General features: G+C 42.7%; 1 protein-coding gene across 1 annotated transcript in view; it reads left to right on the forward strand.

Annotated features, from left to right (window-relative positions):
• LOC138674622 (zinc metalloproteinase-disintegrin-like berythractivase) overlaps nt 1-10,052 on the forward strand; it is a 143,903-nt gene extending 133,851 nt beyond the window's left edge. Inside the window, exons 23-24 of the mRNA XM_069762438.1 lie at nt 9,925-10,005; nt 10,047-10,052. Of these exons, the coding sequence (XP_069618539.1) occupies nt 9,925-10,005; nt 10,047-10,052 (87 nt within the window). The remainder of the gene's footprint in view (nt 1-9,924; nt 10,006-10,046) is intronic.
• Nucleotides 10,053-22,963: the final 12,911 nt, after the last annotated feature.

The raw sequence follows: 22,963 nt of genomic DNA on the forward strand, positions 1-22,963 counted from the left end.
TGAAGGGTTTCTGAGGGATGTTATTCTGGATTATCTCAATGAGAATAACTGTTTAACTCCATATCAGCATGGGTTTATGAGAAATCGCTCCTGTCAAACCAATCTAATCAGTTTTTATGAAGAGGTAAGCTATAGACTGGACCACGGTGAGTCATTGGACGTGGTATATCTCGATTTTTCCAAAGCGTTTGATACCGTGCCGCACAAGAGGTTGGTACACAAAATGAGAATGCTTGGTCTGGGGGAAAATGTGTGTAAATGGGTTAGTAACTGGCTTAGTGATAGAAAGCAGAGGGTGGTTATAAATGGTATAGTCTCTAACTGGGTCGCTGTGACCAGTGGGGTACCGCAGGGGTCAGTATTGGGACCTGTTCTCTTCAACATATTCATTAATGATCTGGTAGAAGGTTTACACAGTAAAATATCGATATTTGCAGATGATACAAAACTATGTAAAGCAGTTAATACAAGAGAAGATAGTATTCTGCTACAGATGGATCTGGATAAGTTGGAAACTTGGGCTGAAAGGTGGCAGATGAGGTTTAACAATGATAAATGTAAGGTTATACACATGGGAAGAGGGAATCAATATCACCATTACACACTGAACGGGAAACCACTGGGTAAATCTGACAGGGAGAAGGACTTGGGGATCCTAGTTAATGATAAACTTACCTGGAGCAGCCAGTGCCAGGCAGCAGCTGCCAAGGCAAACAGGATCATGGGGTGCATTAAAAGAGGTCTGGATACACATGATGAGAGCATTATACTGCCTCTGTACAAATCCCTAGTTAGACCGCACATGGAGTACTGTGTCCAGTTTTGGGCACCGGTGCTCAGGAAGGATATAATGGAACTAGAGAGAGTACAAAGGAGGGCAACAAAATTAATAAAGGGGATGGGAGAACTACAATACCCAGATAGATTAGCGAAATTAGGATTATTTAGTCTAGAAAAAAGACGACTGAGGGGCGATCTAATAACCATGTATAAGTATATAAGGGGACAATACAAATATCTCGCTGAGGATCTGTTTATACCAAGGAAGGTGACGGGCACAAGGGGGCATTCTTTGCGTCTGGAGGAGAGAAGGTTTTTCCACCAACATAGAAGAGGATTCTTTACTGTTAGGGCAGTGAGAATCTGGAATTGCTTGCCTGAGGAGGTGGTGATGGCGAACTCAGTCGAGGGGTTCAAGAGAGGCCTGGATGTCTTCCTGGAGCAGAACAATATTGTATCATACAATTATTAGGTTCTGTAGAAGGACGTAGATCTGGGGATTTATTATGATGGAATATAGGCTGAACTGGATGGACAAATGTCTTTTTTCGGCCTTACTAACTATGTTACTATGTTACTATGTTAAAACTACCAGGTGTCGATGGCCAATTATTACAGAAACTTTTAGGAAAGAAACACCATTCTGCAGTCACCACCCCATGCATACTAACAAATCAATCCCAATAGGTGAGCTCACAAGAGTTAAAATACATTGTAGTTAAGCTACATATGAAAATGAATCAATGAAAATTAACCCCTTCATAACCTTGGGATTTTTCGTTTTTCCGTGTTCGTTTTTCACTCCCCTCCTTCCCAGAGTCATAACTTATTTATTTTTCCGTCAATTTGGCCATGTGAGGGCTTATTTTTTGCGGGACGAGTTGTACTTTTGAACGACATCATTGGTTTTAGCATGTCGTGTACTAGAAAACGGGAAAAAAAATTCCAAGTGCGGTGAAATTGCAAAAAAAGTGCAATCCCACACTTGTTTTTTGTTTGGCTTTTTTGCTAGGTTCACTAAATGCTAAAACTGACCTGCCATTATAATTCTCCAGGCCATTACGAGTTCATAGACACCAAACCTGTCTAAGTTATTTTTTATCTAAGTGGTGAAAAAAAATTCCAAACTTTGCTAAAAAAAAAAAAAAAAAAAAGAAATTGCGCCATTTTCCGATACCCATAGCGTCTCCATTTTTCGTGATCTGGGGTCGGTTGAGGGTTTATTTTTTGCGTGCCGAGATGACGTTTTTAATGATAGCATTTCGGTGCAGATACGTTCTTTTGATCGCCCGTTATTGCATTTTAATGCAATGTCGCGGCGACCAAAAAAACGTAATTCTGGCGTTTTGAATTTTTTTCCCGCTACGCTGTTTAGCGATCAGGTTAATGCTTTTTTTACTTGATAGATCGGGCGATTCTGAGCGCGGCGATACCAAATATGCGTAGATTTTATATTTTTTTTATTGATTTATTTTGATTGGGGCGAAAGGGGGGTGATTTAAACTTTTATATTTTTTTATTTTTTTAACATTTTTTTCAACTTTTTTTTTTTACTTTTGCCATGCTTCAATAGCCTCCATGGGAGGCTAGAAGCTGGCATAGCACGATCGGCTCTGCTACATAGCAGCGATCTGCTGATCGCTGCTATGTAGCAGAAATGGAGGTGTGCTGTGAGCGCCGACCACAGGGTGGCGCTCACAGCCACCGGCGATCAGTAACCATAGAAGTCTCAAGGACCTCTATGGTTACAATGGAGACGCATCGCCGACCCCCGATCATGTGACGGGGGTCGGCGATGACGTCATTTCCGGCCGCCCGGCCGGAAGCGGTAGTTAAATGCCGCTGTCTGCGTTTGACAGCGGCATTTAACTAGTTAATAGGTGCGGGCAGATCGCGATTCTGCCCACGCCTATTACGGGCACATGTCAGCTGTTCAAAACAGCTGACATGTCCCGGCTTTGATGCGGGCTCACCACGGAGCCCTGCATCAAAGCAGGGGATCTGACCTCGGACGTACTATCCCGTCCGAGGTCAGATAGGGGTTAATAGGAGACTCAGTGACAGGGGCTATAAACAATGGATGCTCACAAGAGCGAAAAACATTGTTGATAAAAAAAAACCTAGGCTTAAATGCTCTAGTAATGAAGAATGCACCGATAGATATCTCACACCTATTACTTTATCTTCGGAATACAGTGACCAATTTGCTATCATTAAGGAATTGTTTATCCAAATTCTCTCCATATTGGAAACAGACAAGAAATCAGCGGCAGTTATAAAAAAAAAGGTTGCTGTGTTGTCCTAAGGAAAGCACAAATTCTCGTACAAAGTGATGTAAAAAACTAAGCTAGACAGCAAAAAGAATTGGTTATCAATTAGTGGATTTTTTTTAAATGTGGCGTGAAATCTTGTAACATGTTCATATACCAAGAAATGTAAGAGTTTTTTTCATTCTTCAAACAAAACCGAGTTTCCTATTAAAACTTTCATCAGTTGCCAATCATATGTTGTTGTTTACGTCGTGGAGTGCTCCACTGCAACTTAAAATACGTCGGCTGTACCACTCGCCAACTATAGGTTCACATTAGGGAGCATGTCTCCGATATACACAACCATGGAAATAATAAGCAAATTTCTCAGGCAATAAAGCATTTAATTGAAAAACATCATAGTGAACAACACCTAATCTTACACAAGGACATGAGGAGGATTAAACATCTGAACATCTCCCTCCAGTTCCTGCAGCCCAATGTCTCCTTCAGTGAGTCCAGCTGAAGTCCAGGTGGCATTTTAACTGACTACTGTATATCTCATCCTGCATAGCAGCAACACTCGTGATCCTAAGCTGATACAGAAGTGGATCTCAGCTTCAAAATTAAACCTGGATCATTGGTGTAGCTGTGATCAAGACTGACATATGGCCATTAGTAGCTAGCAATCCTGCAAGCAACTCTCACTGACATGACTTTTGGATATGGGATGGACCCCACTCCTTCTTAAAACCACCATAACTACTGTAAACCTAGGTACTAAAATAAATACACAAAACACATTATTTTGGTTGTCAAAATGGCCACAGCTTTTATTCAAATCACAGGATTAAATAATCACAGTAGGAGTCAGGTGGAGTGCTAGTACATTGGGATTCACAAGTACTGCGATATTCCCAGCTGTCTGACATACAGCACCAGGACAGACAGCCATAAAGGGGCGGCACGCACTGGCTTGCCATTCAAGCAGAGCCAGTAAACTTTCAGGGCACCAATGACCCTATTATCCTCACCCTGTGCTTAACCACTGTGCCCGCCCCTGATTGATGTTACCATTACAACGTCCTTGAGGCTGGCCACCAAAGCCGAGCCTGCTCACCACCATGAGGTTTTACATCCTCTATTAGTTAAAATGAGTCCACCTTAACTTGTCTGCAACTTCCACCTGACTCCTAAACCGCAAAGCCGTGACGGGTTATAAATTCCAAGTCTCATTTGACACCTTTTTTTTTTTTTTTTTATAATTAAATCATTTTTGCAAACTTAAAAATTAGGAGTCCCTGCAAAAGCATTAATGGGACTAAACTTGGCAAACCCCCGACTCACAAAGAGTCATCCTACAGCGCTCAGGAGAGGAAAAACCCCCTGTGGAGGAAACCTCCAGGGAACCATGGCTGAAGGATTGCCCTTCCCTTGGGCTTAGAAGGTTGCCACAAATAATAACTCTTTATAGCCAATATACAATTGAACCTGGTACAAGATATACAATGACAAATTCAAAAATACAATAAAGCATTTATCATTATACAAGCAATAATTAAAAAGTGTAAGGACAGAGATTATAAACAGGGTGGGAGGGCGGGTAATGTTTCCTCCTGTCCATCGTGTGAGAGAAAGAGGGAGAGCCAGAGTTGCCTCCCCTATATAAGCCCCACCCTCCTCACAGTAATACACCAGGCACAAACATCTAAACTCCTTCCTCTTAAAGCAACATCACTCTTGTTTAAAATCTACACTGCAATACAAACAAAGGCTGCAGGAGTTCTCAGTCCACCCATCCCCAAGTCATGTCCACCTCCGTCTAGTCTCCGGTGGTTTCTTTTTGCTTGGCCTTCCAGATCTTATCTTGAACTCCACTTTTATAAAGCTGGGAAATTTGCATCACCTGGCCTTTCCTAATGATGATAGTGAACAAAACATAACCCCAACAGGTTAATTAAGGTCTGAAACCTTGGTCAAAATTATCTGAGCACACAAATCTCCAAACTTTTGCATTGGCCCATTTTCATTTTTGTAAGTTTTAAAAAGTAAAAAATGACAATATTTTTTTTTTTTGCCTAAAATACAAAGAAAATTTTTTATCTTTAACTTCAGGCCTTTTAGAGATCATTTTATCTTCAACTTGCTTCACTGTTCACAATAACAGTTATTTTGACGAGGGGGGGTGTCCAAACTTTTACATGCCACTGTATTAAAGGTTATGTTAACCCCACTTTTTTATAATATTACTTTAATCTACAACTGATCCCTTAAAACAGAATCTCTCATAAAATGCTGCCAACAGAAAAATACGGTTAAGTCTCCCAGAATGTGACGATTCAAGAATATTTTTATTTTTTCAATTTTTGTACTTTTTTCATTATGCAACATAGCAAAACATAAATATAACAATATACATTTGGTATATCATTAATTGCATTAACCCACAGAATACAGTTGATTCATCACTTATAACACCACATTCAACATAAAAAATAATAAAACTGGAAAAAAAATGAAATTTTAATTTCTTTGCTACCTGCCACCTATTTATTTTTTGAAGATACTTTTCAAAATAGTCATTACACCACTTGATAAATGTCTTAAGGAGTGCAGTTTCCAAAAAAGTGGTGTAGAGACCCTTTCGGACCCTCAGGTGCTTAACAAAAATTGATGGCATTGGGAAGCAAAAAATTAAAAATTAAAGTTCACTAAAATTAAGTTTTAGCCCCCAGTTTTTCATTTTCACATGGAGTAATAAAATTTAGAAAAAGAAACCAACATTTTTTAAAGCAATGTCTCCCGAACTTGGCAATACCCTATGGAGGCTCCTTTGCCTGAATTCCCAATGCAGAGTGGCTGTCAGTAAAGGAGGAGGATCCTGTGCTGGGGAAAGAATAGAGCTGGAGTGACAGAAGCTTCAGATTTACACTCTATGCACGATTATCAGGCAATTTGTATCTTTGATGACTAATTTTATTATTGATCAACTACAGTGCTGTTTGTCAATCCAAAAGGTAACTAAACTGGAAATATGACTTTTTAAGATGGTAGTAAAAATGACATTTTGTTTTTATTATCAGAATTATTGAGCAACTAAATGAAACATATGAATTTTCCCATCTCAATTGTTTATTTTCACCTGTTCAAGTGAAAATAATAGCCAAACGCTTCAAAATGTACAGAAATACAAATTTCTGACATTTCCATTAAATTCTCAATGACCAATACAGCCGCCCTTCTTTTCAATAACAGCCATAAGCTCCATCCATGGAGTCTGTCAGTTTTTTAATCTTTTGAGCATCAACTTTTTGGGCATCGGCAAACCACAGCCTCCCAGACACTGTTCAGAAAGGCAACTGTTTTCCTTTATTGTAAATCTCCCGATTAAGGAGAGTCCACAAGTTCTCTATAGGGTGTAGGTCAGGGGAGGAAGGGACCAGGTCATTATTCTTTCATCTCTAAGGCCTTTAGTGGCAACTGAGAAGTGGACACTTCGATATTTGTGATGGAGCATTGTCCTTGCATGAACATTTTTTATTTTTTTTGAAAGATGCAGATGCAAACCTTTGAAAAATCTGTCTTCTGATATATCTTGGCCTAGTCTTGAATTCTGTCTTTTGTTCAGTGGTGGTCGATTTCAGCGTCCCTTACGTTGGCCATGTCTCTGAGCACAACACATCTTATAATTCTGGGCCTCCATTGAGGTTGCAGTTCTGGAAAATGACAGCACTGGAGGATAATGGCTTCCTGGTTGCTGGGTTTTTGTGGACAACCATAGAGTGGGTATAAGGTTATCCACCCCTCTGTAGACTTTTAATAAATTTTGACAGCTCTCCATTATTTTTAGAATATGCTGGCCTTTTGCAAACAGGATAAAACCTTCTGCAGTAGGTTGCTGATTGTGACCCTACTTACAGGCATCCAGTGGAACTTTGGGACCTCAACATTGCCCTGTCTGCACTGCAGCAGTCTCACTTTGAGCATCTTTGCAGCATTTCTAGAAAGTCGCATTTCTGGTGATCACCATTCACATGGTGTCTGGGGTCGCTGACTCACTGCCCTCTCCTGCTGGGCTCCATTCCTTTTTCTCCATTGGGACAGAGGTCTTGAGTCCTATGTCATAATTTCTTAGAAATATGGTTTTGGCCTTCCTTCTCAGCCTCTTTCCTTCCTTTAACCCCTTAGTGATGGAGCCAAATTTTTTAAATCTGACCAGTGTCACTTTATGTGGTAATAACTCTTGAACACTTCAACAAATCCCAGTGTTTTTGTGACACATTATACTTTATGATAATGTTACATTTAGGTCGATATGTTTTGTGTTTATTTATAGAAAATATCAGAAATTTGAGAAAAATTTTAAAAATTAGCAATTTTCAAACTTTGAATGATTATCCCTTTAATCCAGATAGATAGTCATACCACAGCAAAACATTAATAAATAACATTTCCCTCATGTCTGCTTTACATCAGCATCATTTGTAAAATGTTATATTATTTTGTTAGCATTTTAGGAGGTTTAAAAATATAGCAGTAATTTTTCATTTTTTCAAGGAAATTTATTTTTTTAGGGACTTATCCATGTTTGAAGTGCCTTTAGGGGTCCTATTTATTGGGAAACCCCCAAAAGTAATACCATTTTAAAAACAGCAAAGTGGCATGACAGAAATGAAAATGTGTATGTTTACCACCTAAATGCCTCTAACTTCTGAACAGATTACTACAGCTGTCAGACTCTAAGGGTACCGTCACACAGTGGCATTTTGATCGCTACGACGGTACGATCCGTGACGCTCCAGCATCGTAACAATATCGCTCCAGCGTCGTAGACTGCTGTCACACTTTGCAATGTACGACGCTGGAGCGATAATTTCATGACGTATATGCGATGTAGAAGCCGTTGGTTACTATGCGCACATCGTATACGATATATGTTACACCATGCGATCATGCCGCCACAGCGGGACAATAGACGACGAAAGAAAGTTTCAAACGATCTGCTACGACGTACGATTCTCAGCGGGGTCCCTGATCGCAGGAGCGTGTCAGACACTGCGATATCGTAACTATATCGCTCGAACGTCACGAATCGTGCCGTCGTAGCGATCAAAATTGCGCGACGGTACCCTAAGGCCGCTATTTGGTCATGAATTGCCATGGCAAACATCAGGACCACACAATCATGATCTGAGGGCACCAACTGGGATAAAGAGGAAGCCCCCACACTCTGTTAAACATTTCTATGATGTAGTCACTATTGACAGCAGCATTTAAGGGGTTAAACAGATATGTACGGTGCCACCACAGATCATGGCTTATACAGCAAGTTGTCAGCTATAGTGTACAGCCGACAGCTGTTGGATTGTCACTTGTATGGGGAGGCCAGTCTCTTATATCTCAGGTCATTAAGGGGTTTTAATACAACTCCCATCGATCCAGCGGAGCCTTCTACACATCATCTTTAGCTGGTCAAAGCCATTTGAACCTACCTTACCATTAGAGAAGTATTCTGGAGTTTAGATTCTCTCTTTGATCCCTGATGAGCAAAGCAAGGACTGACACCCTAAAATGACCATCTCCAAGTTGATCAGGTTGTCTGTTGTGGAAGTCTACAATGCCAAGTATAAACCTCTGCCCTTTTTGGGTTACTGTTCATTACAAAGGCAATCGGGCCTCCTGGGTGCACATGTCTCAAGATTTACTATATAACTTCTGCTGACCCCAACTTGCTGTGTAAAGTCCTGCTAAGCCACTGTCTGCTGGAGGATCGCATATTCAGTTGTTGTTTTTACCACCCATTGGGACTGCCCTAGAACATCCCCAATGCTATTAACAACTATCTGTGTTAAGGGCAGACACATTAAAAGTTTATATACTCCAAATATATCTAATTTTGTTGTAAACGTCATGTTTGTTTTATAAAAGATGTAAGACATAGTGAACTAATTGTATTATCAACGTAAAGTACAAAGTGTCACGAAAATACAGTCTCAAAACTACTGGGATACGTAAACCAAAGTTATTGCTATATAAAGTGACACATGTCAGATTAGAAAAATGGGAATTCATCCCAACATCTGAAATAGTGTAGATAATTGTGGCATATATGAACTTTGCTGACATTGAGCTAATTTTTTTAAATAGTTTTTGTGTGTAAATCACTACTTGTATGTGCGTTTTAGGCACAAATGTATGTTTTCATTTATATTATTTTTATTAAATAATTTCTGTTTGTCGCCTAATAACATGAATGTGGAAAATGGCTGTCAACAGCACGTCAACACAGTTGCAATCATCAGGTTGTCTGCTTTCAGGAATTATATAGAGCATAGTTGTTCACTTAGTTTTCAAGGTATAATCCCTATATTTTATTATTATTATTATTATTATTATTATTTATAAATTGTAACCTTTTAGAATTTTCATTATAAAACCAGATTTTTGGTCTTTCCATTTCTGATAATTGTATAAAATATATAAAGACATAGACCTAAGTGGTATGTTTGAACTCTGCACATGCCAAACTTTTATTTTAAGGAGGTGTAGTGTATCTCACTTCCTATCTGAGACATGTTTTAAGCCACTAATGTACATTTTATGCAGTTTTTATTTAAAAAAATTTGATTTGCACATGCAGACACCTTTATGCAATTTTGCATCAGAGTTCTGCGTAGCATTTTGACAATGTGCTTGGTGTCTACTTTCTCGAAATATATAGATGCGGAGGCATAATGTGTTTTTTTTCAGCAAAAGTGTGAATATCGTCCGAGCTACCACAGGCGCAAAATGTGGGAAAAAAAGTCAGCAAAAGGGTTAACACAGAAACTATCTGAAAGACGGCTTTGTCATTATTTAATATAAATATGTAACTGGGAATTACTCTGTCTTTCAGGTCTGTATCAATAATAAATGTACCAAAATCGAGGAAGCCTACATAACAGCAGGATGTGAATCAAAATGCACAGGACATGCGGTAAGATCTAAAGTGGTACCCGGATCTTATCTTTTCTACAGATATAGATATAGATATATCTATATCTATATATATATATATATATATATATATATATATATATATATATATATATGTATATATATATATATATGTATATATATAGTGATGCAGTGACCCCTGTTACAGCTAGAGGGCGCTGTATGTGCTCGCCAGGGCACGCATGGAGGCGTAATGTGGATAGTGAGACAGTGTCCGGCATTGTGGTGAATGGCCGGTACGTGTTGCAGAGGAGGTCTTCTGCGCTGTAAGCCTCCCATGATATGGGGAGCTGCTCCCTGCAATGCAGTATTTGGTCTTTGATGCACATGAGCACTAAGATGTTGTTTAGTGAATCTGGGTCCGGGTTGCGGGTAGCTATGAGAGATGGGAGAGTCTGGCTACCCACATACCTCACCACTGGGTGAGGGTGCTCACTGTACCCCTTTTTCCTGCGTGAAGTGCAGGTGTTTGAGGACCTGCAGTGATGTCAGGATCACTTCATCAGCCCATGTGATCCATACCTCACCTGTGGGTGTGGTTACAAACTACATAATGGAAGTGTGTCTGGCACATGAGGAGTTGTCTGGGAGTCTGTCAGCATGGACAGACTTCCATGTGTCCAGGCGGGACACTACAGAGTGTTCTGTGTGCAGAGTCAGTGACGGCGCTGTGTTGGGGAGCTACTGACCTTCGGTGGGCTTGGACTGTCGGGAGTGCCCTGGTCACAAGGACAGTGATCCCCGTAAGGCAATTCCCCAGGAGAGAGGACTGACAGAAGGTCATTGTGTGGAGCAGGAGCTCCTGGAAGGTAACATCAGACAAGGGGGTTGTAAGAAAGGCAGAGAGGTGTGTCTGCCATATGAACTGTACGGCATGCGGTCACTCATGGCAACTGGACAAAGTAAGGTCCAGCATGTTTACTGACTGTGCTTCAAAGCCGTATACTATGAAGTGCTAAGTATTATGTGAGGTCTGTGATGTGTAACATGGTCTACAGTGGTTTATACTGAGTGGATAATAAACCACATTGACTGTTTATGTGAGAAACCGTGCCTGTTTGTTTATCCTGTTGCCAAGCGAGTATTCCCCAATACGCTAGTGAGCGCTATCTTACATGTGGTGTTAGAATGCGGGCAGCGGTCCGGGAAAGCACGTGAGGAGTTAATTGCTGTGGGTCGGCGGGGCCACAAAGATTGCTGTGGATCGGTGGGTCCACGAAGCTAACAAGCGTCTTGCTGTGGATCGGTGGGTCCACGAAGTTGACAAGCATCTTGCTGTGGATCGGCGGGTCCACGAAGTCTGCAGTGGAGCCGTGCAGAGCCTTGTGGAGTGTAGCTGCAGTTGCAGCAAGAGGTTCCGCAGCAGCCGACGCTGAGTAGCAGCAGCAGCGACTTGTGATTGGCAGCCGGAGGTGCCGATTGTTTGTAACTGCAGCAGGAGCTGGTGAAGTGACATAAACAAAATTGTGCTCCAGGTCGTGCATTCTCTTTAAAGGCCAGTGCAAGCCCAGAGACATATTTTTTGTGTGTGCTAACTGGTGCCTGAGAGTACCGTGGGGGAGTCCACGGGGTGTCCCTAAAAGGGGTGGTGTCCCTAAAAGTGGGTGGTGACCCAAACGGGGATGGTTTCCAAAAAGTGGGTGGGGTTCCAAAAGGGGGCGGTAAACCGATCAGGGATAGTTGCCCAAAAAGGGGTGGAATCCCAAAAGAGGGCTGTAACCCAAACAGGAATAATTGCCCAAAAAGGGGTGGAGTCCCAAAAAGGGGTGGTAACCCAAACAGGGATGGTGTCTCAAAAAGGGGTGGAATCCCGGGGAATGGTAGTTTCCCAAAAGGGAGCGTCCCGAAGGGGTGCCGCAGACGGACTGTTGTCCGTGGCAAATGAATTGTGTGTCCAGTCTGCTGTGTGAGCTATCCACCCGGCAAGAGTTTACGGGGGTGTGCCCTGCGGATGCATGAGATAGAAATGTGCGGACTGGTAGATTCTGGGAGCCTGGTGACTCTAGTGAGGGTTGCACCTGAGGGATTTGAAATACCCAATAGGAGGCTCAGGGTCACCTGCATCCATGGGCACACTATGGACTATCCAGTGGCCAGGGTGGTCCTCGGGACGGCCAGGGACAGTGAAATCCATGATGTCGCCATAGTCGCAAATTTACCCTGTCCGGTGATAATTGGCCGGGACTCTGGGCTGTTCATAGACTTGTGGGAGAGGGGAGCTTCTCTACAGCAGGAGAATGGAGAGCTCTCGGCTGGTGGGGTTGCGTACCTTAAGGCGGTAATACCTCCCAAAATTGACCGGTCAGACGTAAGGGTGACTGGAGGAAAGGATGCGCCTGCCAGACTTAATGACCTGACATCACCTGAGGGGGTACCACAATTTGACCGATGAGGATGTGCTTGTTAAACAGAGTGGAGCTGACACCCAGATAGTGTGACTTGGGGGTTCACCATGCTGTGGGGTGTGACACAGACTCCGGGGGTGACTGTGACTCTGAAAAAGTAAGAGTGTACAGTAAAGAAGAGCCCCACAAGAAGGGCAAGTCCTCCAGTCACCGGAGGAACAAAAGCTACAAAATAGTTGCTCAAGTGACTCTAGCTGAAGAGATCAGGAAGGAAGGTGTCATGTCGTTGCCCCCAACAACCTCTAGGTTAAAGTTGGATGACCGGCCAGTTGATAGCGCTGGTGGAGTGAAAATCCATGGAGGTCATCAGGAACTGACCTGTGGTACACCCACGTCTGCTTTGACAGAGAGGGATGAAATAGCGGAGTATGGTGAAGGCTCCATAGTACCTGAGGTGGAAGAGCTGGGGTACTCAGATACCCAAGAGAGGGCTGACGCTGACAGTGCTGAGTCCGAGGGTGCAGAAGTGGAGGAGGACTAACAAAGAAGTGGGGTCTGAAGTAAATACCTCCTCAAGTGATGGATGCTCCACCAATCCAGAGGATGGGAGAAGCGAGATAGAGCTGCTTAAAGAGTCTGTCGAACAAGAAAGAGTCCTGAGACAAGCGGTTGTGCACCGAGTGGACGAGCTGGACAAGGAAATCTTTGAGCTCAGACGTCACCTGTCAGCATGTCAAACCATGAATAAGGCCATATTGAAAGAGTTGGTGGTGCACAGAATGGCCCAAGAGAAGCATCAGCAGGAGCTTCTCCAGAGAGAGGAGGAGCATCGCTGCCTGGCAGAGGAGCTGCCAATGCCCATCTTGGCGAAGGCTCAAGCAGAAGAAAAAACTGAGGAAGAGTTCGCGCTAAGAGCAGAATAGGACAATCACCTGGTCAGTGCAGATGTCCTGATGGAAGGGTCTGAAGTAAAACGGGAGCTGTCTGTTCATGACCATGATAGATGTGACCGAAGAGGTGCAAGATGCATGTACCAGTGAAGGTGTGCATGAGGCCTTTAAAAAAGTGGTTGAAGCATATATGGTGCACTGGGAACCTGAGACTCAGCAGTTGGTCGTTCTGTCGACCAGGGAAGACACAGTGAAGTGGGTGGCTGTCCTGAGGGATATTCATCTACAATGCCTCCACACAAAACAAATAATCATGTGGAGGAATAAGGAAGCCGCTTGATGTCTGGAGCTTGCGAGAGAAGCTCAAAATCGGCTGGGCTTTGTGGAACACATCATCCTGGTACCCAGAAATTTGGTTGGGAAAGTCATCAGAAGACTTGGGAGAGTGATGCAGGAGATGGTGGATAAATCCGGTGTGAAGAGACTGAGGATTCCGGCTGATGACGAGGCCCAGGTCATGGGTGAATATGGGATGGTTCCATTTCTTGTTGTCGGATCCATGGAGAGTCTCGGGAATATCCGGATGCTCCTGGGGTATCGCGTGGCATACCTGAAAGAAATCGAGCAGCTAAGACATGAGAGGGAGCAGATCAATAAAGAGCTGCAGAAAATGGGAAACAGATGGCCATCAACTTCATCTCGCTAATGGCTTAAGGTTCTCAAGATGCAGCTAACAGAGGACATACAGACATATGGAGGAACTGCTCTCTGAGCAATAAAGACCATATGAGAAATGGCTAGCAGAGAGATTACAGAAAGAGACCTGATGAAACAGATAGTAGTGTCACCTCAGTTAGCTCAGGGCTGAGTGACTTAGGTGGGAGACGCTGCAGCAGACATGTTGACAAAGAGTCAAACCAGACAGGTGTTATGGGTGCAAGAGAATTGCGACGCCGGGTTGACTGAGGGGGCCCTCTTGACTGGTGGGGCTAGGTGACTTGGGTACCCGGTCTCGAGTCCCCTGGTGTCTGACAAATGTTCAACCCCACAGGATTGAACAAAGGGGGGGATATGTGATGCAGTGACCCATGTTACAGCTAGGGGGCGCTGTATGTGCTCCCCAGGGCATGCATGGAGGTGTAATGGGGATAGTGAGACAGTGTCCGGCATTGTGGTGAATGGCTGGTATGTGTTGCAGAGGAGGAGGTCTTCTGCGCTGTAAGCCTTCCATGATATGGGGAGCTGCTCCCTGCAATGCAACCAGGAGTATTTGTTCTTTGGTGCACATGAGCACTAAGATGTTGTTTAGTGAATCTGCGTCCGGGTTGAGGGACCCACATACCTCACCACTGGGTGAGGGTGCTCACTGTACCCCTTTTTCCTGCGTGAAGTGCAGGTGTTTGAGGACCTGCAGTGATGTCAGGATCACTTCATCAGCCCATGTGATCCATACCTCACCTGTGGGTGTGATTACAAACTACATAATGGAAGTGTGTCTGGCACATGGGGAGTTGTCTGGGAGTCTGTCAGCATGTACAGACTTCCATGTGTCCAGGCGGGACACTACAGAGCATTCTGTGTGTTGGGGAGCTACTGACTTTCGGTGGGCTTGGACTGTCGGGAGTGCCCTGGTCACAAGGACAGTGATCCCCGTAAGGCAGTTCCCCAGGAGAGAGGACTGACAGGAGGCCATTGTGTGCAGCAGGAGCTCCTGGAAGGTAACCTCAGAAAAGGTAAGAAAGGCATAGAGGTGTATCTGCTATATGAACCGTGCGGCATGCGGTCACCCATGGCAACTGGACAAAGTAAGGTCCAGCATGTTTACTGACTGTGCTTCAAAGCCGTATACTATGAAGTGCTAAGTATTATGTGAGGTTTGTGATGTGTAACATGGCCTACAGTGTTTTATGCTGAGTGGATAATAAACCACATGGACTGTTTATGTGAGAAACCATGCCTGTCTATGTTTACCCTGCTGCCAAGCGAGTATTCTATTCTAGTGAGCGCTATCTTACAATATGAAAAGAGGAGGCAGCACTCCAGTAAATGATGAAAATGTGGACTTTTTTAGCCCATATGGTGTGGCAATGTTTCGAGAAAGGCTTGTCACAGACTCTGTCATATGTGCTTAGTGTGAACCTGCTCTCATCCGTGAAGAGCACTGGGTGTCAATATTGAATCTGCCAAACCTTGTGCTCTCTTGCAAATGCCAATCGCCCTGCATGGTGTTGGGCTGTATGCACAACACCCACTTGTGGACGTTGGGCCCCAATTTCACCCTCATGGAGTCTATTTCTGACAATTTGAGCAGAGACATGGATGTTAGTGGCCTGCTGGAGGTCATTTTGCTGGACTCTGGTGCTGCTTCTTCTGTTCCTCCGTGCACAAAAGGAAAAGATAGCAGTCCTGTTGCTGGGTTGTTGCTCTCCTACTGCCCCCTCCATGTCTCCTGATGTATTGACCTGTCTCCAGGTATCTGCTCCATGCTGTGAACACTGTGCTGACTGACACAACTACCCTTCTTGCCACAGCTCCCATTGATGTGCCATCCTGGTTGAGCTGAACCAATTCTTTGAGTTGTATACACTGCCTCACGCTACTGTACAATACCTCTAAGGGTAAGAGCAATGACAAAATGCAAAAGTGACCAAAACAGCCAGAATGGATGAGAACCGAGAAATGGTCTGTGATCACCCCCTGCAGAACCACTCCTTTATAGGAGATGTCTTGCTAATTACCTATCATTTCTACCTGTTGTCTGTTTTATTTGCACAACACCAAACTGATTCACAATCAGCGTTGCTTAATAACTGGACAGGTTGCCTTCACAGAAGTGTGATTGACTTGGAGTCACATTATGTTGTTTAAGTGTTTCCTTTATTTTTTTGAGCTGTGAATATAATATATATATATCTCACTCGGCTGCACACAAGGGTAGACCACTGTCTCTTAAAGACTCTCATTGGTCTATTGCTGCATAAGAAAGTGCAGAGTTATCAAAATAAAACATGGCCTTTTTGGCCTAAAGAAAAAAACAAAGCAAAGCATACAGCACAGTCTGAGTGGTTTCAGGGATCATTCCGCTCAGGGAAAAAGAAACATTGGCAGGTTTAGCTTCCTTGTCAGGACACCTAGCATTTGAGTTCCACTCTCCAGGCCTACAATAAATGTCTCTGGAGGTCAACTATTTATACCCCAGACCACACCCTGGGGTGGAGATAAGGTGGATAACCTTGCACCTGCTCTATGGTTGTCCACAAAGACCTAGCCCTTAAAATGGCTGATTAACCCCTGTCAATGCATAGTGTGCTGGAGAAAACTTCTGAGTTTCAAATCACTAAAGCTAATGCACTAAAGGAGTGTACACAATTATGCTGAACACTATATATATATATAAATATATATATATATATATGTATATATATATGTATATATATATATACATATATATATATATATATATATATATATATATATATATATATACATATATATATATATATATATATATATATATGTATATATATATATATATCCGTTCAAAAGTTTAGGGTCACTACGAAATTTTCTTATTTTTGAAAGAAAGGCAGTTTTTTTCCAATGAAGCTAACATTATATGATTCAGAAATACACTCTATACAATGCAAACATCTGGTTTGCAATGCAATATCTTCATAGGTATATAGAGGCCTGTAATGTATAAGAATTAGATCTGTCTCTTTAAGAAAGCGAGGGCGGGAGTTGAGAGTAGTTTCAGTTTCAGTTCTGGCCTGAGGAGGAAATCTTATGCTGCTGTTATGCTGTGTGCTGGAGGAAAAGAGAAGAATAAAATACAGTTATAATAATAATAATAATAATTTTTATTTATATAGCGCCAACATATTCCGCAGCGCTTTACAAATTATAGAGGGGACTTGTACAGACAATAGACATTACAGCATAACAGAAATACAGTTCAAAACAGATACCAGGAGGAATGAGGGCCCTGCTCGCAAGCTTACAAACTATAAGGAAAAGGGGAGACACGAGAGGTGGTAAGTTAAAGCTTACTCTCTCTTAAATTCCTTACACCGTGTGGACATTACAACTGGCGACGAGGATGGGATTGAATCACCTGCTACTGTGAGTACTGACCCCTGCTTTACTGCTTCACACGCCAGCGCCACTGAGAGACTCCAACATGGCTGAATACTTGCACATATTCCCACAGTTTGATATGACTGATGTCACTAATCTCTCTCATAACTGGAGAAAATGGTTAAATCGATTTGAGAATTTCCTGGAAGCAATAGATATAAAAGAGGAGAACAGAAAAAAAGCCGTGTTCCTGCATTGTGCGGGCACAGGAGTCTATGACATATATAGCACATTACCAGCAGCGGAGACAGACACGTACAGCAAATGCTCCAAAGCTCTTACTGACTACTTCAACCCTAAACAAAACATCAGATATGAAAGATACATGTTCAGGATTGCTAAGCAGCTTCCAGAAGAATCCATAGATACCTAAGTCACCCGGCTAAAAGAACTAGCACATGGGTGTGCATTTACTGACGTAGATGATGAAATCCTAACTCAAGTAATTGTCACCTGCTCATCTAATACCATAAGGCGTAAAGCTCTGCAGCAGGATCTCTCTCTGCATGATTTACTCAAGATGGCCCGTGCTATAGAGATAGCAGATCATCAGGCAACTGCAATGGAGAGTGGGGATAATTTACGTGTGCATAATCTCAAACATAACAGTACACAAGGCAAGCAGGCCCCGCAACAGAAGAAATGTTATAGATGTGGACAAGATTTCCCTCACCACATGAACAAATGTCCAGCTATAGGACAAACTTGCAGTAAATGTGGAAAAGGGAACCATTTTGCAGTTGTCTGCAAATCAGCGCCCAACAAGTCTCCTCTGCCAATTACAAAGCCTGCAAATATAAAAATGGTAAATCAGGATATAGAAGAAATGTCTGTGGCTGAGAACTATGTGTTCACAACTTCTGTCACTGGCTCAGTGCAATCTCCATGTATTACACTCACCATCTGCAACACGGATATTGTTCTGTTTGATGACTCCTGTCATAAATCACACTCTGTGAGTATCTCCAGGCTCTTTATTCACATCATGTCTCAACCTCCATTACATGAATTCCGAGTACAACAACATCCAACAAGTTCCAAACAAAGAATATAGAACACACATTAAAGTAGTGAGACCCTTAGAGGCCACATGAACATATAACATATTGCTACATCCTTTCTCTTTTAACTAGAGGAAGAATAAAAGATACTAAACTAATGTATACTATGACAAAGTTAGAAATTAACCTAGTACGTCCAGTTAGATATAATCTTTGAGGTGCGCCGGCTTTTTGCTAATTCTGCCAGCTCTGGTAATATAAGATGTGTCACTTTCTACATCTGGTACATCTGGTAGTTCTTCTGATATTGTCTGTCTCTGGCCAGAGTCCTCACCCTGATGGTCAGCTGTCACTGTTGGTGCCTGACTTGTACTTGCTGCCTCGTTGTCTTGGGTGTCTGGATACTGTTCAAAAGGCCATGAATCATCTCTTTCTTGCGTTTTCCTCAAATATCTTCGATTCCTCCTTAGTCTTCTTCCGTCGTCTGTTAGAATTTCGTAAGACCGAGGTCCCAGTTTCTGGACAACCTTTGCCTTTTGCCAGTGTTTGTCAAATGTGGTGCTTGGCTGCAGCCGAATGTTCTCATTTCTCTGGAGCTCAGGCAGATCCTTTGCAGATTTATTGTAATAGAAAGCTTGCCTAGCTTGATTCTTCTGTAATTTAGCTTCGATGTTTCCCAGCAGCTTTGGCTCTAACAGATGACACGCAGTTGGTACTAGTGTCTTTGTACGCCTACTCATGAGCCTCTGTGCCGGACTGCTGTCTAGGCCTTGGGTGGGTGTGTTTCTATGATCCAGTATAGACAGATATACATCAGCACCCGCCTGGTTTGCTTTCTGCATGAGTCTTTTGGCCGTTTTTACTGCTGACTCTGCTTTCCCATTACTCTGAGGATATCTTGGAGAAGACGTCTGGTGTTCAAATTCCCATTTCTTACTGAAAGTTTTGAATTCTTCCGACGTAAACTGTGCCGCATTGTCAGAGAAAACGATATCTGGAATGCCATACCTGGCAAAATGGGCCTTGAGTTTTTTAATCACTGTTCTCGCCCTTGTGTCCTGCACCAAATCAACCTCCCAGAAGTTAGAGAAATAGTCCACTGTAATCAGGTATTCTTTCTCATTCCATGTGAACAAGTCTGTTCCTATTTTTGACCAAGGCCTATGTGGAATTTCATGAGGTTGCAATGTCTCCTTTGGTTGCTTATCATTGCAGGATGCACATATTTCACATTGTGCTATGTAATTTTTTATGTGGTCATTCATTCCTGGCCAATAAACTGATTCTCGTGCACGACGTAGGCATCCTTCCATGCCTAAGTGAGAAGAGTGCAATGTCTTCAATATGCCTCTTCTGAGAACTTCAGGTATAACAGCCCTGTCTCCTTTAAAGATGATTCCTTGCTGCACTGACAATTCATCTCTTATGTGGAAGAATGGTGAGACTTCCCTCGGAGCATGCTGCTTGTATCTTGGCCAGCCCTGCAAGATGACAGTCTTTAAACTCTGGAGACTTTTATCCTTCCCTGTAAAAGTCTGGATTTGCTTGACCTTTTCTTTTGACACTGCAAGGTAGTTACACATATTGATGGTTTCAATGTCTTCCGCCTCATCATTTGTGATAGGAAGGTAAGCTCTGCTTAGCGTATCTGCAATCAGTAAGTCTCTTCCTGGACAGTACCCGATGTCAACATCATATTTCTGAAGTCGCAACAGCATGCGCTGTAGTCTCTTTGGGGCATTTAGTAATGGTTTCTTTGTAATGCTCTCCAATGGTTTGTGATCCGACTGCACTGTTACCCGTCGACCATAGGTGTACTGGTGAAACTTCTCCATCCCAAATACCACAGCCAGTAGTTCCTTCTCAATCTGCGCATATCCCTGCTCTGTTGTTGTAAGGGCTCTGCTTGCAAATGTAATTGGCTGTTTGTTCTGCATTAATGTGGCTCCAAGGCCTTTTTCCGAAGCATCACATTGTACCACCACTTCTCGATCTGGATCGAAATACTTTAGGGTTGCTGTATCTGCAATGGCATTCTTTACTGCTCGGAAAGCAGTCTCCTGGCTTTCTGTCCATTCCCAGCGCACATCTTTGTGGGTTAGCTGTCTCAGTGGCTCACACATGTCTGACAGATGTCTGCAAAATTTTGAGAGATAATTCACCATGCCCAAAAATCGTTGTACTCCAGAAACATCAGTAGGGGTAGGCAAATCTTGTATTGCTCTCACCTTTTCAGGATCCACTTTGACCCCAGTTGAAGTCAGTCGATGACCAATATAGGCCACTTCTGTCATTTTCAATTTGAATTTGCCCAAATTCAGCTTTATGTTTTTTTCTCTGCATCTGTCCAAAAATTGTATCATCTTCTGATCGTGATCCTTGATTGCAGATTCCATATTTTCACCTTCTCCCACTACTAGGATATCATCCGCTATTGTCTTCACTCCAGTAAGTCCTTCCAAAGCCTGCATCAATTTCTGCTTGAATATCTCTGGAGCAGGTTTAGTCCCATGGGCATTTTCAGCCATTTAAAGCGTCCAAATGGTGAAGAAAATGTTGTCAATAAACTTGAATCTTCAGTCAGGGCCACATGCCAGAATCCATTTTTTACATCACATACAGAAAATATTTTAGCCTTTGATAAATCTGGTAGAACATCATCTAATGTTGGCATTGGGTAATGATTTTGTTTCAGCGCCTTGTTGAGTGGCTTAGGATCAATACATATTCTTAACTTGCCCGATGGTTTCTGCACTATGACCAAACTGCTGATCCAATCTGTGCTCTTATGGACTGGTGCTATCATGCCTCTTCTCTGTAGATCTTGCAGTTCTACTTTCAGCGGTTGCATTAACGCTACAGGCACTCTTCTTGTAGGTAATCTGGTGGGCTGCACTGTGTTGTCAATTTCTAGCCTATATTTACCTTCAAAGCATCCATCACCTTCAAATACATCAGCATACTCTGCTTTTATTTTCTGCATGTCCAAGTTGTGCTCTGCATTTAGTTTTGGATTTTTTATATCCTGGGCAACTTCAACAGACATAATGTTCTGAGACTGTACTTTTATTAAGTCCATTGCCTGAACTGCTTTTACTCCCAGTAATGGTACATGGTTACCACCCCGTAACACGGTAAATTCAACTCTATAACTCTTTCTGTTACATGGGTTTCGTATTTTTAGCTTACATGTCCCCATTGGTTTCAGAACACTTTTGTTGTACATCACCAGTACCTTGTCAGTTGGCTCAATAGAAACCTGTTTGTTTAGCAGATCAAATGAAATTACATTGCAGCTTGCTCCACAATCCAGCTGAAATCTAATGGGCTTCTCATCCAACAAGAATGTTGCATAAAGCTGATTGGCATCCTTCACTACTGACTGCCCAACTACATTGACTTTCTCTGTTGTAGACTGCATTTGTAGCCATGTAATGTCCTCTGCACTGTCAGTGTCTGGTGTCACAGTGTGGAGCTGTCTGTACTGTTTGCCTCTTCCTTACCTGCAGACAGCAGAGGAATGATTCTTCTTGCCACATGACCTGCAGGTTTCCCCATATGCTGGACACTTGGTTTTGTCTCTCTCATGTCTTTTCCCACAATACTTGCAGTGGACAGTGTTTATAGGGTAGTCTGGTCCTGTCTTTCCTTTCATAGATACTGCATGTACCTTGTCATCATCATTCTCACTGGTGCCTGCCATCATCTTCAGGCTGTGCTTTGTGAGCTCAGCAGCCCTGCAGATTTGCATACATTTCTCTAAAGTCATGCCTTCCTCTCAGTAATCTTTCTTTGAGATGACTGTCCTTTATGCCACACACCATTCTGTCCTTGATTAGACTGTCCCTGATCTCTCCAAAGCCACATGTTTCTGCAAGTCTCCTCAGCTCTGTCAGATATCTGTCCACATTTTCACCATCCTCCTGATGTCTTGTGAAAAACTTATATCTTTCCACTGTATCATTCTTCTTTGGGTCACAGTGTTTATCAAATGCCTGCACAATGTCTGCTAGGAGGAGGTTGTCTGTGTCTGGGAGCAAGGTGTGGGCTAATTCTCTGCCATTTTCCCCAATTAGGTAATAAAACAGCTTTTCTTTCCGTTTGTCATCAGTGGGGCCCACAGTCAGATCCACATACAGTGTAAACTCTTCCTTCCAATGTCTCCAAGTCTGGGACAGATTACATGAAGTGACATCCAGTCTCTGAGGGGGCTTCAGACCAGTCTCCATTTTTCTGTACTGTCAGGGAATCTGTACTTACAGTTGCAGTGATCTGTGCAGTTCCAGCCTCATATAAGCTCTAAGAATTTGCAGGTTCTGTGCCCGGCTGCCACCATGTTCTGTTTGATGAATCCTGTCATAAATCACACTCTGTGAGTATCTCCACGCTCTTTATTCACATCATGTCTCAACCTCCATTACATGAATTCCGAGTACAATAACATCCAACAAGTTCCAAACAAAGAATATAGAACACACATTAAAGTAGTGAGACCCCTAGAGGCCACATGAACATATAACATATTGCTACAGACATCACCTTTACAATAGATACAGGAGCTTCGG

Source organism: Ranitomeya imitator, chromosome 4, assembly GCF_032444005.1.
Source record: "Ranitomeya imitator isolate aRanImi1 chromosome 4, aRanImi1.pri, whole genome shotgun sequence".
NCBI lineage: Eukaryota > Metazoa > Chordata > Amphibia > Anura > Dendrobatidae > Ranitomeya > Ranitomeya imitator.